The following is a 20,375-nucleotide window of genomic DNA, read 5'->3' on the forward strand; positions in this document are numbered from 1 at the left end:
AATTTGAGGTTTTTCTCCTGCCCCTTACGCTCATGACTTTCACGTGCTTTCCTCTTTACTGAAACCCACCTGCTGCATGCCCTGCAGAGCGTTCTGTAAGGCTTTGATCTGTTTGTCTTTCTCCACCATCACACTCTTCGACTCCTCCTTCACAAAGTCCACCTCGTTCTTAAACGCCTCCATCTGACAGCGCAGAATGTCGTTCTCATCCTTCAGGTTGTTCAGAGATTCTGAAAACAGAAATGGAGGATTCATCACGAGGATTTTTTTTTAACCTGAGTACTGCAGGCGAGATATCTCGCCAGACGTCACGTCCGTCAACATACTGTATACTGTATATAGTGCATTCCCCAATTCATATTTCCCGCCGCTTTGCACACGACACTCACCGGAAATGGAATAATAAAATATAATAAAAGAAAAAAGATTTTTTTTGAAAATGGTCTTTTGTTTTGATTTTTTCAATTGAAAATACCTTGAAATTTTGAGTTCAAAAAGTGGTTTTCGGCAAGTATTTTCGCTTGACAACAATGACGGCACGTCACAGTCATTTTCAGGGATCAATAGCTGATTGTGACAGCTAATTTGATAATAAATTTGATCGTTTTACCAACAACGAAAATTACCAAATATTGCAATATGAATCGTTAGTTCGGGTTTAAAAAAAAATTCTGGTCAGAAAACCACTGTTATCGGGAATAATGGACATAAATACTGGACAGCTGGCCACAAATGCCCGTAAGTAAACGTAACTTTTTCAATTTTTTGCCTAATTTGAATCACCATTAGATGATCTAAATATAATAAAAATTACAAAAAAACCCACAAAAATAATACTTACCGATTCATATATGAACTTTATTTCATGTATTTATAAAACATTTAAGTGAATGTATGTGAGTAAAAATTATAAACTTGTACCCACTCAACGTGGTTTTTGTTAAAAATTAATCCAGTAGTCTAATGGTTAATATGGAAAGTATCAACCGAGTCTATGTTAATCGGTATTTGTTCAGGTTCTGCCGAGACAAATATCAATTAACTAGACGAGGTTGATATTTTACACATTAAAAATTACGAGTAGCGAATTCTATTTATCCTATAATACTTCTAAAATAACATTTTAATGAGATTTTTAGTAAATCACAGTACTAAAGTCGCCTCCATCTGTAATACTATGTCATCACGATTAGCACAAATTAGTTTGACGTCACATATTTTAACTAAATCTTATAAAAACTTTACGCTCTGGTATACAGGTCTTGTTGGCTTGTAAGCAAGTGACCCATTCACAGCCACACATTATTACCTAAGGCAAACAAAAAAAATGGTTTGTTTCCGGTCACCTGACCGACCCTAAATTTTGCCACCGACCCTGAACTTTTTTTTTTCTGCTGGGGTGGGGTGGGGTGGGGGGAAGCACACAGAGAAGTTGTGGTCACGGATCAACAAAGCAGACGACAGAAGTACTCAAGTAGGATAACGTTAGTGTGTGTGTTAAATGGAGGTTGAGGGGTGTTTGTGCGTGGGGGGGGGGGGGGGGGGGGCAGCAGCAATTGGTTTTTATACACCCCCACTGAAATTGGAATCATTAACCAATGTTCTACGTTGCGACCAAAATGGTCACCAATGTGACCAAAATGTTGGCGTGGCGACCGATTGAATTTATTATAGTCGCCATCTGGCGACTGACTCCAAAAACGTCTAAGTATTAAATTATTTGCCATGTGCGTTCAGAGTCCTAGCAGCAAAAACAAATAAAATTTGTTGACATCATTGTGCAGTCGGAACATTTCACTATTTACGAAGTTGTCCGATTGATCACTGTGAATTCCGTATTAATTGTCGGTACAATTCGGAACTCGTCGTTGATTTTAGTAATTTGGCGAAAACAATCCAGATACTTACAACACATTCATAAATGATACAAAATGAGTAGTGTCGCACTGTGGCGAGAAAAATTTTAAGCTTGGCTAGTAAATTTTGTGTGTCCACTAGCCAAAGAAGAGTAAGTTATAAAACCAAGTGTAGAACACTGTTAATAACATGTGCTCTTATTAGGTACCACGGTAATTGGTGACACACGAGATCGCATGACAGTACGGTAACGTGTGTGGCGATTAAACGGCTTTTATTACAAACTGCTAAATACTGTAGGCCTATAGAGGAAAATATATCGTATTATCGTAACTCCAGTCATCTCATACATTGTAGGTTTATTTTCCAAAAACAACAACGTGCATTCTCAACAAAACAATAAAGGATTTCTCGATACCACATGCACAGACTACAAGTCATCGCGTTTTTTCCACATGCAAAGGTGAAGGTCATTTGAAGAAGACTTGGTACAATTTTCGTTGTTGGCTACTGCTTAGGCCTAGTACCCAGAATTTGTTAATATACACGGGTGTAGCCTGTAGGAAGATATCAAAAAGTGGGGTGGGTGGGTACACACACGTATAAAATTAATATACTACTCAAAAGAATTTAAGGGTCAAAAATTTATAACCAAATAAGTTTCAGAGTGTATTAGATTGATGATGTAAACTACACCAATTTTTTTATTTATTGTTCCATATTTACAAAAAAACACAAATAAACGTCACTGTATACAAGAAAGTCACATGACATGCTGTCAAAGTTGAAGGTTGTCAAACATGGATTTTAGGCATTAGAACATTCGTTTAATAGTGTGTGAATCCACCCCTGGCGCGAATACACTCGACACATCGTTGCCTCATGCTGTTGATCACACGTCTGAAGAACTCTTGGGGAATGGCCTGCCACTCTGCCATAAGAAGTTGACCCAGATCATGAAGGTTGGCTGGAGGGGCATGGTTATCCCGAACTCTCCTGCCTAATTCGTCCCAGGCGTGCTCTATTGGGGCCAAGTCAGGCGAATATGCTGGCCAATCCATCCTGGCGATACCTTATTGTCTGAGAAAGTCCGTTACCACCCTGGTGCGGTGGGGTCTGGCATTGTCATCCTGCAGAACTGCCCCGCCGCCAATCTGCTGAAGGCCTGGGAGAACCAACGCCCGGATAATCTCATTCAGATAGCGGATTCCATTCAGATTGCCATCCACCACATAGAGGGGGGTCCTGTGGTGGATAGAGATGCCGCCCCACACCATGACGCTGCCACCACCGAACCGGTGACGTTGTCTAACGTTAACGTCAGCAAAGCGCTCCCCAGGACGTCTGTAGACACGAACCCGACCGTCGTTGAACTGGAGACTAAACCTGGACTCATCAGTGAACATCACTCGACCCCACTGAACACGTTGCCACCGCAGATGAAGCTTGCACCAGTGACGTCTGGCCGTTCTGTGACGTGGTAGGAGTGGTGGTCAAACAGCCTGGCGACGGCAGCGTAGATTATTGGCTCTCAGACGATTGCGTATGGTTTAATCATACACTCGAGTTCCAGTCCCAGTCGCAGTCCGCAGATTGTCACGTAATCGGCGTGCAGTGGTTGTGCGTTGACGTAGAGCCACATTGGTGATGTAGCGGTCCTCTCTATTTGTAGTGCTTCGGGGTCTTCCCGAACGTGGACGATTTCGAACAGAATTCGTTGCTTGGTACCGTTGCCACAGTCGGCCAACGACACTCTGACTGACACCAAGTCTCAGAGCAACATTTCTTTGCGTATTGCCATCCTGAAGCCAAGCAATAGCCCTTCCTCGATCTTCGATAGTCAGTTGAAGTCGTACCATTGTCGAATTTGGAGTGTGCATCGTACACGAACGCAAGCTCCAGTTATACGGAAATTCAGCATTGGGAACATGGAATACACGTGCAAAGCGTGCAAATGAAGTGCTTTGTGAAAAAGCAAGTTATGGGCACTTAGCAGACCTTTCGCTTTCGCCCTAATTTACGTGCAAATGTAAGCATGTTTTCGCCATTAGAACTAGTCGACAGTGTCAATGACAGTGGATTTTAATTCATTTATGGGTTGCTTAGACCCACTTTCGTCAAAATGGAACAATACCATTATGGTGACATTATGGTCTAGCTAATATAATTGACATTCAGAAAATAATGTCGAAAATATCGTCTGACCCTTAAATTCTTTTGAGTAGTATATATAAACCATCGATGCCGCTTCCTACGCCAGTGATGTAGATAGGCCTATAAACTGCTGAGCATGGGTAATAATTAAATAAAGAGAATATTCAAGAATAACCACAAACATTAAACAGTTCACATTTATTTCAGTGTTTCAGTTAATTGGGAATAAATTAATTTGAGTGATTTTAGCATGGGTCCGTTCAATAGGCTAATAAACATTAAAACTATAAGTCCGTCCCACAGGGAATGCCTTAGCCCGAGTACTCTGACTGTAAGAGAGCTAGACGGACATTTGAACATAAACACGCTCTCATTATTTATGTCCAAATGTCCGTCTAGCTCTCTTACAGTCAGAGTACTCGGGTTAGGAACGCCTTTTTTATTACTATGAAATTTACTACAAGTTATTCATTTCTAAGTCGATTGATTTGTAAATTGCACACAAAATTAGTATTGTTTTGTTATTTCCAATACAAGTTGGACAAATCTGTGAAGTTTTTGTGCAGTCATCTACTGACTGGATAAATCTTAGCCCGAGTACTCTGACTGTAAGAGAGCTAGACGGACATTTGGACATAAATACACTCTCATTACAGTCAGAGACGTCTAATAAACATTAAAACTATAAGTCCGTCCCACAGGGAACGCCTTAGCCCGAAATAGATCGCCGAGCTTTGTAATTGTGGTGACGGGGTGTCACGAAGCGTAGCTGAATGTGGGTGCTGTCGGATTTCTTTCTGTAGTATGTGTATTAGTGATTAATATGTGGATTTTTTTGTATCAGTTAACTCGAAAATGATCGATGCAAAGGTATTTGACGTCAAATATAGGATTGTTGTGGTATTAGAGCGGGAATCTTTGCCAACCGTTTGGTAGTCAGGAATTGCCAAAAAAATACTTAGGTTGGTCTCTGACTGTAATGAGAGCGTATTTATGTCCAAATGTCCGTCTAGCTCTCTTACAGTCAGAGTACTCGGGCTAGATAAATCTGTGAACTTTTTGTGCAAACATCTATTGACCAACTTGGACAAATTTGTGCTGTCATCCTCTGACAAAACTGGACAAAGCTGTGAAGTTTCTGTGCAGTCATCTACTGACTTTTATTGGTGAAAGGAATAGTTTGAACTTCTTTTTTTCCCCTGTCTTTTGAAAATGGCATGTGAAACTTAAAACTGACATTGACAGTGAGATTGTTTTTATTTCTCTCAGGCTGCAAAGAATAAACTAAGATCTTTCAGACAGCTTGCCTTCATGTCTTTCATCTTGAGACTGAGTTTTTCTCTGGCAAACACATTTAAGGTAGGGTAACCTTTCTTTGAACTAAAAAAAAAAAAATTTAAAAAAAAAAAAAAAAAAAAATCCTACCTACCTACCCTACTTTTTTGGGCCATGTTACCTGAAACAAACTTCTTTTTTTTTGTTGGCCTAAACACCTTGCAAATCTGCATATACCTTTAAATTTGCATACCATTATTAACCGGGTTGATACACTAAATTATCACATGGGTTTATGACATGGATATCATGGGTAAGTTATAGGATAAATTATGATACTCAGTACAACAGTTTACAGGCTCTTTATGTAGAAATGCAGCAATATGAAGACAGTTGGTTAACACATATCAGACAGGAACTCAGCAGGAATGGTTTAAGTTATATATGGAATTTAGAAAAGTTAGATAATATTTTTGTCATAATAAAAGAAAGATTACGGGCTGTATTTAGCAGGAATGCTTTAGCAGAATAAAAACAACATCAAAAGGAAGTCTTTATCAATATTTATTAAACGGATTAAGTTACAAACCTATTTGAAAAAACATGTAGCAATGATTTATTTAAAAGAATTAGCAAAGATTAGAATATGTGCTCATAAGTTTCCTACTTTGATTTTTGGTCAGTGCACTTTGATAATGAAATACTGACACAGTGAGATTAACAACTATAATTCAGAGTAAAATATACACGAGTTAATTTGTGTCTTAATACACTAAATACAAACAGAAAATGTTCTCTTTTCTGCCATAGAAATGAGATGATACGCACACTGAAGTTTGCTATGAAAGATCGAAAATGTCTCTGCAACCACAGGCTAGTGACAGGCATGTGGAATTAGTTTATTTATGTTTTAATGTCAGTTCAAAAATAAGAAAGACACACAACAAAATTGGGATATAGCGACATTATTATTAGTCAGTCATTCGGCAATTATCGGACATGTTCGTCCAGAGTTACAAATTCGATGTCAAGTGAAATAACTCTGTATTCTAAAACGCGATCCTCTAAATACCGGATAAATATAAGATCCGGTCCAGACAGGTTTCTCTGCACAATGGACATTTTAAAATAAAGTGATATTCATCTTCTATATCATGCCGATTACACATCTGGTATTTCCATAATACTCACCAGTGCCCGAGTCTGCTTTGCGTTTTTTTGCTGGAGTTGCATCCCCTTCTCCATCAGACAAATCCATCTCATCTTCTTGACGATCTTTGAGGAAATCATCTTGCTGAATTTTAATGATTTCCTAAAAAAACCAACCAAAAACATACTAAATCTAATGGAAATAAATACATGAGCAGGACAATCACTTCAAACATATTTTAAAGAAAATTCTAAAAATTACCTTAAGAAATTGAAGGATTATTCTTAATTATTCTTAATAAGTGATAAAAATCAGCACACTGTCAGAAATTTGTCACAACTTAATGGGAAAAACAAGGCAGAAACATCTGAACTCTTCGATTGAAAAAAATAATAATAAAAAATTGTTGTTAATGAAATGACATTTTAAATCAACAAAAATATGACAAACCATTAAAAGCAGTCCCTGAAAAAATTACACAAACGTGTATATATACCAATATGTAAGCAATATATTAATATCTGAAAATAATGCACAAAGTTTATTCCAAGAATAAAACAATGTTTTAATATCTGAAAAAGAAAAATGATTATCTGCTGAACAATTACCATTACCTGAATGCTTCCAGTAATTAAGGAGTAATTTACCATAATACCAATGCATCATAAACATAATCCGACATCTGCGATGACCATTCTAGTGAAAACCTGGAGTCCTTTCTTACCATCTACATCATTTGATGAGGAAATACTTACAAAAATACACCTCTAATGCTGTAACTGTACTGTGTTAAAGCTGCAATCTCCAAATTCTATATTTTTCTCAGGGCTTAGCTCTGGATCAGCAGAACATTTTACAAAAATATCTATTAAACTTAAAAAATAGCAGAAACCCAGTTATTTTGGAACAAAATATCAATTATTATATGAAATTATTTTGCGAAATTAAAATAAAATTTGCTATTTGTTTTTGAAATTAGCAATTGGTGAATTTGGCAAGTGCCAGAGCTAGCCCCATTTTTCACTAAAGTAATGCATACAGTGTTCAAAATAAGCACCAAGTCTTGTCCATTTGTCCTGACAAGTGAAAGTCTGTTTGGACATGTAAAATGTACCACCATGGTTGTCCAGTGGACAAGTAAAGATGTTTAATGCAGTTTCATTTTGAACAATCAAAAACATTGTTGTTATACTTGAATAAAATAAAAATAAGTTAATGATATATTCTAAATGGTAAAATATTCCAACTAAAGTAACGTTTGTTTTGTTTAACGACACCACTGGAGCACACTGATTTATTAATCATCGGCTACTGGATGTCAAACATTTGGTAATTTTGACATGTAGTCAATAGAGGAAACCCGCGACATTTTCTTAATGCAGCAAGGGATCTTTTATATGTACTTTCCCCACAAACAGGAATAGCACATACCACGGCCTTTGACCTGTTGTGGTGCACTGGTTGGGAATGCTGGAGATTGCAGTTTTGAACAGCTTCCTGACTAGACAGACCACTTCCCGAGGAGGACAGTTTCATACACACCTGGTTATACTTAAAAACAGTTAAAATGGCTCACCTACCATAAATTGGTTTGATGTTTCTTTTTTTTAAATTCGTCCTTTTGTTTTGTTTGCTGTTTTAATTCTTGACATAAAATTTGTGATTAAATTTTTTTTTTAAATAAAAATAAATATATATATATATATATAAGAATAATAATTGAAAAAAAAGAGAAGTTTTTAACATCCATTAAGATGAAAAGTCACAGATTAACTACGACCCATGTTTTAATGACCAAGGTCTTACAGTATGTGAGAAACAAAGTTAAATGCAAAGATACAACTGAGACCTAAAGGTTTACGTCAACACCATCACAATTCTCGAAATTCAAGTCATCTTACTACAGCAATGTGGTACAAATAATAACAAAGAAAATACATAGTAAAAATAAAAATTGCTGTTACAGATCAATTTTGCAACAGCTTTTTGAGGTGGCTATGTTGACTGATTAACAAATTTCAAGGGATGCCACCGACAGAGATTAGTACCAATGTCTCATCTTGCGACTTCGTCAAAATGAAGAAGAAAAACCCCCAACTAAACACAGTACCAAATTGTACACATACTTATATATTAGCTTGTGCATTTGTTCACGTTGCCTACAATGCACCTTTTATTTTTATACAACCAAACACAAATTATATATACATATTTATGTATATGTTGGGTGATTAAGAAAAACATCCCATTTTTTTAACGTTTAACAGTGGAAACAATATGCAATGCAAAACAATGAAATTTTGCACAAAACCGATTTATTATGTTGTGTTTTGATGGTAAACATTTTATTTGGATACATTGCTTACTTTTAATAAATGCTATACCAATGAGAGCAGTCGACCATCTGTTGAGTATATTCTCAACAGTATAGCATTTTTGGACATTACATTTTGTATCATTTTCAAAGTAAGCAATGTATAAAAATAATTTTTTTACCATCAAAACACAACACAATAAACTAGTTTTGTAAGACATTTCAAAATTCTGTGTTGCATATTTGTTCAACTATTCAACTTCAAATAAGCGGGACATCTTATGAATAACCTGATACATGAGCAGTGCTATAGGAAAACAACGACGTCAACATCATTTACAAATCCAGCTACTTGAAAACACACCACTAAAACATGAAATTAAAAACATATTTCTTTTATGTGTTTTTAAAAAAAAATTCATACTTTGACTATGGGCTCTAAAAGCCATCAAACGTTTTCAGTTCAATTAAATAAACTTCAAATAAGCAGTGTAAAGCTATTAAAACATGACAATTTGAAAATCAAATAATAATTAATACTAAATAATACAAATAATTAAAAAAGAAAAGAAAAACGGTTTTCATGTCGACCTTGTGTTTTCCTACATCATAGCTCATATCCATCTGATCTACGAACGCTGTAATCCTAAATATGATTATCAGTAGTTGTAATGCCTGTCGTTTCTTTACTATTCTGCTACTTACCATTTCGACTACCAACCTACATGCATAGCAACGCAACACTAACAGCTTACACCTAGGAAAATCAATGCTGGACTATTTCCTACCAAACATTTTGTCTGGAACAGATTCTCAATCTAGGAGACTGAATTTATTTTCTAAAAATATGTGTTTGTTGGTAATTTTTTCTATGTGAAGTTATCTGTTCCTTTCTGAAATATCTGTTCATTTCTTGTGTTCAGCGTGTCGTTAAATAAAATATTTCTCTTTCTTTCTGTTCCATTCTATTACTGGATAAAACTTTATTTGCTATAAGTGCTTCTGCAAGTCTCTATTTGTCTACTCATCAAACAATTGGTTTGCATTTTGAATCTCAAATCACTTGAACCAGTCCCATATTTAATAGAAACTGGTTTGAGTTTAGTTTCTCCATTGTTGGCCAGTATTAGAAACAGTTAATACACCATTTGTACCACTGTCCTTTTTGGACCAGCTCAGCCCTTTGTACGGGTACGTCATACATGATAGAAGCAATAAAGTAAACTATAGTCTACCTGTCACGTCTTTCAGATGTCTTGCGATTAGTAAGTTTACCATCTTACGATAAGGATATATCCCGTCAATGAATTCAGCACTACCATAGCTTCGACCCACTTCCATTGGACATTCTGTAACATCCACTGTGACTTCAAAAGGCCAAGTGCATGCTAAAATGGTTATGGTGAATAAATTGACATTTTACCTTTTGTTACTCCATTGCTGTGGATACCAAACCTTAGCACAACAGCCTAGTGCAGAGAAACAACTTCGCTAAAGATACTGCATGCTGTTAAAACTTAAGACAAATATAATAACGCACCTATGTTGTAATTTCCTCCTAGTAACTGGTCGACTTTACTGAAACACTACAGGCATTACATCTACTGCATTAAGAGCTTTTGAAACGTAAACATTGATAAAGACCTGCTTTGAGAAAGAAGCCTGAAACGACCATTCTCACTTTAATAAATTATCTTAAACTTTATTTTCAGTTTTCTCCTGAAGATGTTAACGTTTGGTAGACAGAGACTTTCATTTTAACTTTGCAATTCATACAAAAATTGTAATTTAATGTAATTGTTTTAACTCATTAACGATTTCCTTTTAAGTGAGTACGAACTGTTTGCTTGTTTCTGATAAACGTTTCAATTATTAATAACTAAGTTCCTATTCCTAACCTGTTAACATTATATGTTTATTTGCTATAAATAAATAGGGCATATTATTTTGGTCAAATTACTTGTGAAAATTAAGAAGTGTGTATTTTTAAATAGGGATTCATAATTAGTGATTACAAAGATGTGTATTAAATGGGGCATAAATTATGCGTTGCCAGGTAAACTATTGCCCCTTTTAATGCACAACTGAAAAAATGAGTTATGCAAAACTAAACTTACCTTGTAAAAACTCTGCAAATTAATGAATTTATCTCTTTATTTCTTTTCCAACTTTTACTGTCATTTCTGTTTTCTATCTAATTTAGTCTGATGTCTCCATTTAACATAAATCAGGCTTAAGAAACAAAACGTGAAGCAAACATAGTGTAATTTTACATCAGGTTACAACAAATGTAAAAAGGTTTAATATACAAATACTAAAAATAGCATCAACCAAATATTTAAACTTTTATCTTCATCAAAAAACTGTTTTGCTTTGTTTTTTAATCCAAGAACTGATTCGAGTTGTCAAGTTTTTAATCCAAGAACTGATTTGAGTTTTTGTTTTGTTAATCCAAAAATTGATTTGATTTCTTGGTGGGTTTTTTAAAAATCCATGAACTGATTGGATTGTTTACTTTTGTTAATCCAAGAAATAATTTGATTTTGTTCTTTTTTTAATCCAAGGACCGATTTGATTTCTGGTTTTTCTCTTAAACCCAAGAACTGATTTGATTTCTGGTTTTATCGATCCAAAAACCGATTTGATTTGATGTTTACTTTAATCAAACAATTGATTTTGATTCAACATTTCTTGTTTTTTCAGAGGAAGAATGGTCCTGATCTCAGGCTTCTGTGTGCAGCAGTGAGGAGTCTTTACCAAGCACGTACCTTGCACTGCTTATACCACGTGTCTATGTTCTTTCTCTGAGCCTTCGTGAAGTGATCCCAAGCTTTCTGTCTGAGAGCGGCCGAGAACACTTTTTCTATCTGATCAACTTAAAATGGCAACAAAATATCAATCAATACACAGTACGACCACTGGGGCTCCGACCACCTTCCTCGTGAAAATCACCAAACTCAATTCTCATAGGCTGTTGTAAGTCATAGCTTATATATTATAATACAGTGTCTCAAAACATCGAATGGAAGACATTACACTGGCAAATATGTTTGAAACCTCTTTTTATGTTTCAATATTTTGTTTACTTAAAATATTGGGAAGTGACTAATTCAAGTACAATTTCAAAACAAAATTTTAGAGGAATACTTTCCTACTCTGATTAATTAAACATTTGTAAATTGATGCTATTTATTACTCTTTTTTTTATTGCATTTACTATTCCGCAAGGAATTGTTTCACATTTTTAACTGCAGTGCCAGTTGTGAATCAATCTAGCTTCAGGTAAATATACCTGCATATAAGCAGATAACAAAGAATTCATACTCGAATAATGAACACCCAATATGTTTATTACATTTTCTCAGTCAGAATGAAAATGTAAATCTGGTGTAAAGTATATATTTAACATCTTATTCCCTTATTCATGCTATATGACAAAAATAGTTTTTAATCATATTTGAACTCACAACAGCCTTGACATTCAATTTGGTAATTTTAAAATTTTCCTGAATGTGTATACATACCAGAATAGAGAAAATGACCTTTCCTGTCTGCTAATATTAGTTTCGTTAAATTACCAGGCAACATTATATCATGTTGTGATTCACTATACAAATTTCACAGAATGTTTCTCAATTCTGTAACATTAGATACTAATTGCTAATCAATTTTAAACTGATAGCAAACATTGTTAATAAAAATGTTCAAAAGAAAATGTTCCCCGATTACCATTAATTAACTTCAGGTATGTGGTAACTTTCAACACATAAAATGCAAATTACCCTTAAAACTACAGTTGATTTCATCGTTTTAGTCTGTCGGCCACCTTGACAGACAATTTGAAACATAATATATACAAAGAACCGTAAACATGTTAATATCTCTTTTAAATTAGTTCTTTGAACAGTATTTTCGGCATGACATAGACAAATATTAGTGATCATTTTAAAACTGGGCCACTTAAACCAGTTAAAACTCCTGCAAATGATTCTTTACAGTTGAGTCAGAGTGACCTTTTCATGTTCATTTGCATATTAGAACTAAATTACCATAAAACAAGAATAAAAGTCAGGCGTATCACAGGCCTTCAGATTTCACGGAAACGATAGTTTTCGGTACCATGTCGGTAAAATCACAGAACTGAAATTTCGTTTCCCATGATTATTATATAGAGTACGACTATTATTATATAGAGTATGACTATTATTATATAGAGTACAGAACCTAAAAACAGTTTCCGATAGGTTCCCATGATCACAACGCACAGAACCAAAAAAGGTGTTTCACGTTTTACATAAAATTTGGAATCCTATGGCTTGGTATTCATTTTACTAGTACAGCTAAATTCAGGTGCATGGTGAACTTTGAAAATTGCTTAATAAATATTTTCATGTAATTTTGTTAACGGTACATGGAATTGTATGTTTCAAATGTAACTATGTCCATATTAAACAAAATGATTGAACAATGACATTTTCTGCTCAACGAATTATTAATATATTTTATAAACATTATGCAGTACATCAATGCATTTTTCAATATCAACAGATATAATTCATAACCACCTACCTTTCAGGAATCAAAAATGCTATAACAAAGTAAAACGCATGTTTTCATCGTAAACAAGGAACTAGCTCAAACAATTCTTAAGCCAAATGTTACAAGACATTGGGAATATTAGTTGAATTTAGTTTTCTTGTAATATTTAATAAGAATAAAAGGCTGTCATAACAAAAATTTCTCATTCAAATATATATATATTATCAGGGTTTTTGCAGGAAGGTAAAACGGGTATGGCGCCATACCCAGATTTTTTTTAAAGTTTATTTTTTTGACAAAATTAGTTAATCTAATCATTACTGTATGATTTTCTTAACCCTAACCCTAAACTTAACCCATTTTCTTTCTGGGGGAAGCTCCCCATACCTCCTGTTGACTGTGGTTGCATTCAATTCCATAGCGCCATACCCAAAAATTTCTTTCTGGCAAAAGCACTGATTATGTCTGTTATCATTTTAACTTCCTTCCACTTACCAGGCCTGCATGTTGTTAACTGGATGATTAGAATTACAATATATATATGCACGTACTGCACAAAGTATGTTTAACGGTAACGAAGAAAAATTAAATTGTTTTCAAGAAATTATTTACTGGTCATGCGTAAACATTACGAGATGATTTTCACAATTATGATGATGTCATCATCGTGCCAAATTGCAACCACTTACAAACTTTGTAGTTATTTGATGATCAGGAACTTTTTACCATGAGTATATATATATGTTAGAGCTTACACCGATTGAGGAAAGGAAAGGAATATTTAATGACACCTCGGCACATTTTAAACTGCGGCTATTCGGCTACGGCTTCACATGAGCTTCTCCTAAGGATACCACATTGAGGAATTTATATCGGGAAAGAATCACCATCAAAGCCATGTATCATTACGTTTGTGACTTAGCTAAGTTAGCTTATAACCCCATAAGTTGTTACATTTTTCTGTAAATTGGTGCATGCCTTGGGGAAAAATGTTCGCATGCAAATTAAATTAAATTTAGAACATGACTTGTATGGTCTAAAAAGTTTAACACAAAATGTGACCTTTAAGTTAACACAAAAGTTAACACAAAATGTGAAATTTTTCGCACAACTCATAAATGGCCTATGTAAATGCTCAATTCTCAGAGCTCGATACTGAATTTATTTAGTATAGTGACCAGTGGTAAAGCTGACGTACTATCAATCTAGGATCAATCTCCTATAGGAAGACCCACTGGGCTATTTCTCGTTCCACAAATGGCGTAAGAAAGGCCTTGGTACCGTATTTACTATCCCGTCTGTGGGATGGTGCTAATAAAAAAGAACCGGCCATGGAGTAGGGGGCATAGTGGTTTCTCTCATATTATTTATGTGGTCCATAACCATAAGGCGTATCATAAAATATTAGTTTCCGGTTACCCGACGGACCATAAAACTTTTTTTGCATATCCAAAAATGTTTTTTTTAAAATATAACAACGATTTTTACGAAAACATTCCAAAACTATCACAAGCACTAATTTTGTGTCATTTAGGGGATAACCCTACCGTGTTTTCTGATTTGCGGACGTATATCGGTGGTGTTACTGTCGCAAATTTAGTTTTATTGGCGACTCGTTAGCAACGAAATGTTTTCTTCTAACAATTGATTGATGGAGTTACTTCCCTTCAAATTGAAGTTCGTTAACTTTCGTGAGATATCGGGCAAAGAGTCGGAAAATTGTTTTCACGAATATATGCGATCTTTTCCGATTTACTCTACATCTAGCGTAGCGAGGTGTTCTGATTAATAATAATAATAATAATAACTATATTTAATGATTTACTCCAGTGACAAATTGGCCGTGTAGAAATTTAGTGACCTTCTGATAAACTAGGGGAGGGAATGTTTACCGATACTGATGGAGTTTACTGCCAAATCAAATGATTAAATATGTCAGTAAGATCTCGATGCGTTTTCGTTATTTTTTATAGTGGTCACTGGGAACTTTGCGGGTTTCTGCTAAAAACAGTGTCAGAATGACCATGTGTTTGACGTCCAATAGCCGATGATATTAAAGATAAAAATCAATGTGCTCTAGCTAGCAGCATTGTTAAATAAAACAAACTTTACTTTTAAATATTCGTTTGAGCATCCTGAGCATTTGTACTGCATTTCTATTCATTGGACCAATTGATTGCTTCAAACCAAGTGTGCACTTTAATACTGGATGCATACAGAATAAAACTAACATTGCAAATTATAAAATTGATAAGCCTACCATTTCTTAGATACACTAGGAAAGATAATATTCATAAAAAAAAGTTTTAATGTTATTGTTGGGACAGATAAATATAGAACCCTTCTTTTCAGTTTTCATGAAAAGAAATTGTTATAACTTATTTACTGGTTTCTATCCAATTAAGGTTCAACCAAGTCTGTCCTGGACCAGTACAGAAGTCAAGTGTTAGTATGAGAGTAAACCTCCTGCTTATTATTAAACAGCAAGGGGTCTTTTGTATGTACTCTCCCACAGATAGGTTAGCACCATGTTGCCCTCAAAATCAAAATGCCTTGCCTTTTATAAACTTATAAGTTGCCCATGTAAAAAGAAGCCTTTAAACACACCTATGTGGATAGTACTACATATTTCCTTTTTTTAATTAAGTTATGAAATAGATATAGAAAATAAAATGGACATAAGGTTTTTGTCCTTTTGAAAATTGTATAATGGAAAATAAAAGCCCTTATATTTAAAACTACACATAAAATATGCCCCCAAAACGTCACTTTACCATGCCTTACTTCATTTCTAGGGAAAACACTGTGATGAATGGTATTGTTGGTTTGCATAATGCATTTCTATACATGCAGAGGTTATTTTGGATACCGGTAGTCAACATCTTTATTTAATATCCATAAATAAAATTATTTTCCAAAATAAAATGTTTTTCTTACCTACCTACCCTATATTTTTCCAGCATGTAATAGGAAACAATTAATTTTTTTTTCCGGCCTAATGTTCCACGCCATACACCCGTAAATAAAAATGTGTCAAGTGTGTCATTAAATAAAACACGTCTTCCTTCCTTCCATTTAGTACAAGCCACATTATATTTATTATTTGTAATTGATACCATATAAATACCTGAATCTATCCAGAATTCTATTTTGGAACTGTATATATATTACCATATATCTTTAATATTCACATTCCAATTCTGAACCGATTCTATTCATCTTGAAGAAAACTGAGAATGTTTTATTTTAATAATACTTAACCTGATCTCTCAGCCTTTGTGTATTCCCCACCTATCATAATGGACTGATCCGAATGTCCACAGCTAGCCAATCATTGGCTGGAATCTTCTACTGTGTCTACTGTGTCAAGAGAGCCCAACAGAAGGTGGCAGGTGGTGATCGTAGACACTTACTACAACCACAATCACCTCATACTTTTCATGCAGGGCTAGCTCTGGCACTCGCCGAATTCGCCAATTTGTAAAGAATTTTAAAAACAATTGGCAGATTTTATTTTAATTTGGCGAAATAATTTCATGCAATCATTGCTGTTTTGTTAGCAAATAACTAGGTTCTTACCATTTTTAAAGTTTAATAAATAATTTGACAAAATGTTTTGCTCACCCAGAGCTAGCCCTGTCAGTAGATACAGCCGTCTTATATATATATATATATATATATATATAAAAAAAGGTTAAAAAAAAAAAAAATTCAAACAACTTCCCACCGGTCATGTGTGTATATATTAAAATAATAATAATAATAATAGAAGAAAAAAAAGGTTAAAAAAAAGGTTAAAAAAAAGATTTAAAAAAAAGGATAAAAAATGCACGACAAAACGTGCCCCTGCCCGACTGTTATTTATACGTACACTGCTTGATGATGTCCTGGACTCGCATGCGGATGCGTATCTTCATATTCTCGAGCTCTTCCTCCAGCTGCTGTTTCTCGTTGAGAAGTTTGCGTACGTGCGAGTTCACCGACTGCACCATGCTGTAGAAGACGGCAGCTGAGCGGCGGTTACAGTGACCTCGGTCGATCCACTGCACCAGCGTGTTGGACACATCTATGAACTCCAGGTCATCTACGTAAAAAAAAAAAAATTATACACAATGTTACAATTAAAGTTTACACTCTCTCTCTTAGTCATATTAAAGTTTCAATGTATAAAAATGGACACCGAGTTTGGTTAATTTACAAACCCGTAACACATTTGGTTAACGTTACAACAGAGTGAAAAAGGAGTCTGAGACGTTGAAACAGTGAAATACCCTTAAAAATAACAGGGCTTCTAGATTATGGTAGCCCCACTCTCATGGCTAGTGATATTCAATGTTGGGCTAGTAAATAACTACCATTGCCAGTGTTAGTGTTTTTAAGCTCTATCCTCCTCTTTAGATGACATATCTGATTATTACTATTATTTAGTAAAATTGTATTAACTTAAAGTAAAGTAGAGCTAGTGAATTTTTAATCATGACTAGTAAATTTTAAAAATCACCGATCCCATGGCTACTGGATTTTACCAAAATTCCAGAAGCCCTGAAGTAGATTAAAACTCGACTCCATAACCGTTACATCTCAGATGCACGTGCATTTTTTTAAATATGAAAAATGCATTTTGTGGTATTAGAAACACCAGGATGACCAGAAACACTTCGGTTGTACGGAAATGGATAACCCAAACAATAAAATATAGGTAACGTTTGATTTCAGTGATTATAAAACGGCTCCAATAATAAAAAAAATATACCTTAGTGTTTAAAAACTAGGGTCTGTCCCTTTAATATATAATTCCAGAATATATTAAATCAGGGATTTATTCGTGATTTTTCGCCATGGTCCCTTGTCCGATGGGATTGGGAAAATTAGGGAAAGTAAATCATACCTGCTAGGATATGTTTTCAGGCCACTGAATGATGCAGTACATCACTGTTAAATTAATTTATTAGAATAGACAATTATATATATTAATTTTCAGAATAGAAATTGGGAATTTTCAGTTGCTCTTTCTTGTGGAGATGGGCCTATGTTCGGACCCACAGAACACTCGGATAAATTCACGTAAATGCAGTGTTTTTAGAGAGTGAACACAATATTTTTCCATAAAGAAGCTTGTAATGGGTAACATTGTGGAACACATGATCAATGTACAACAGAATGTATACTAACTTTGTAATACAACAAAAAAAATTTCAACCACCAAATATAAATTGTTAATGTATTCTAGCACACTTTAAAAGAAGTGTTTTTGGACAAAGTACTGGTACTAAAATATTTCCCCTATAGAAACTAGTTCACAATACAATGATATAGATGCTAATTTTCTATGGAACTAAATATTATTGCAGCCATCTACATTAACTTTTCTATCTAGGAGCCAGATGATGCCTACTGCTATGTACCAGGGTTCATACACTTCAAATGGTTTCATTTTCCAGGACTTTTAAGGGCTATTTTCGTTCATTTTCCAGGACTATTTTACCTTTTTCCAGGGGTCTGAATATATGACTTGGAAAGAAGTTTTTGTTTAACGACACCCTAGCAGATTGTTTAGTCAGTGGCTGCTATGTCTCCAACATACAATACTTGTTACACACGGTCTACAGTAGTCACACCCCACTCTGGATATAACTTTTGGATGGTAAAGTTGTAAACTAAAACTGTTGAAATAAAATATTTAATAACTATATATATATATATATATATATATATATATATATATATATATATACACACACACATACACACACACAAACAAGTATGAAACAGCTTAGAACGTTTATAATTATTGGTGTGATCTAAACCGGTCTTGTCCACGCCTCCTTGTGTAAATTAGTTGTCAATTAAATCCTTGCAGCTAAAGCTCAGCAGCTAAAGCTCAGCTGCTAAATCAAAGCGTGTTGAACGTGCGCCTTTTGAAATATACATCTCCTTTGTTTCGGCTTGGCCTTTGCAAATCTCTATGGTGTTAAACTCATTCTTAATCTCACGTTACATCGATGGGGTTTATTTAAAGATATGGGCTTCTTTCTGGTCAAATTATTAATCATGGTCACAACTCGTCGCACAGGATTCAGACCCAAGCGGTGGGCCATTGTTAAAGCGATAGCTCACTTTGTGAGGTGTTAATTCCTACTTAATTATACACTGTTTAATTAACGTTTACGAGCTAAATGGATTTATTCAGTTACTCGAATTTGTCGGGATTTAACAGGTCCATACAATTATTTACATGCAAGTAGTCAACTTATATGACGTCAGACGCGTGCTTGTTTTTCTAAAAATAATTTTTTTTAGCCACCTGTCGTAAACGTACACTTTCTGTTAGGCATTTTCGCAGAAGTGATTTACACATCTACCCGTTTTTCTTTTTCTTTTTTTTAATGTCATACTGGTATATATTTTTTATCCGGATTCCATGCTTGAAGAATTGTGTCGCCATCGCAATTAAGATTATCTACTCGTGCTCTAACGAGCACCACTACACCTATCTATAGACCAAATAAACCAACACAGTATTTCCTGCTCAACAATTGACCAATGGCAGTCGACCTCATTATAATCATCGATGCGTTTAGGTATTGTTTTTGTGGGGGTTTTTCTTTCTTTCTTTTGGGGGAGGAGTACCTAAGTCAAACGCGATTATTTATGTATTTGTAACATCACTAAAAAAAATTAGAAACAAAATTTCAAATTTCCAGGACTTTCCAGGAGGTAAACTGACTTTTCCAGGACATTTAAGGACTTTCCAGGGTAAAAAAAAAAATTAAGCACTTTCCAGGGTTTTCCAGGATGCGTGCGAACCCTGTATGTAGAGGGCTGTATTAAAACATTTAAATTACATGAACACAGGCCCTAATCTTGCCAGCGAAATGAGTGTTTTTTCCCCGCCTAAAGTTGGCTCAAGACGCCGAGTTACTAGCAGTACCGTAGTGAGAAGTCAAAGTCACCGTAATATTTTGGACATAATCCGATTTCAAAAACAAAATCACACAACAGACGCCAAGACTCTACGTGTTTACTATAATAGCTCACTTGTCACCATGTCGGTCCGTGAATTTACTTTGGCGCCAGATTGTACAT

At 34.9% G+C, this 20,375-nt stretch overlaps 1 protein-coding gene across 1 annotated transcript in view; it reads right to left on the minus strand.

Moving 5' to 3' along the window:
• Positions 1 to 20,375, minus strand: part of LOC121370972 (ecto-NOX disulfide-thiol exchanger 2-like) — a 40,481-nt gene that overhangs the window by 5,598 nt on the left and 14,508 nt on the right. Inside the window, exons 6-9 of the mRNA XM_041496544.1 lie at positions 17,161 to 17,373; positions 11,519 to 11,625; positions 6,478 to 6,598; positions 70 to 230 (exon numbers count right to left, since the gene is read on the minus strand). Coding sequence (XP_041352478.1) covers positions 70 to 230; positions 6,478 to 6,598; positions 11,519 to 11,625; positions 17,161 to 17,373 — 602 coding nt within the window. The remainder of the gene's footprint in view (positions 1 to 69; positions 231 to 6,477; positions 6,599 to 11,518; positions 11,626 to 17,160; positions 17,374 to 20,375) is intronic.

This window comes from Gigantopelta aegis, chromosome 1, assembly GCF_016097555.1.
Source record: "Gigantopelta aegis isolate Gae_Host chromosome 1, Gae_host_genome, whole genome shotgun sequence".
Taxonomy (NCBI): domain Eukaryota; kingdom Metazoa; phylum Mollusca; class Gastropoda; order Neomphalida; family Peltospiridae; genus Gigantopelta; species Gigantopelta aegis.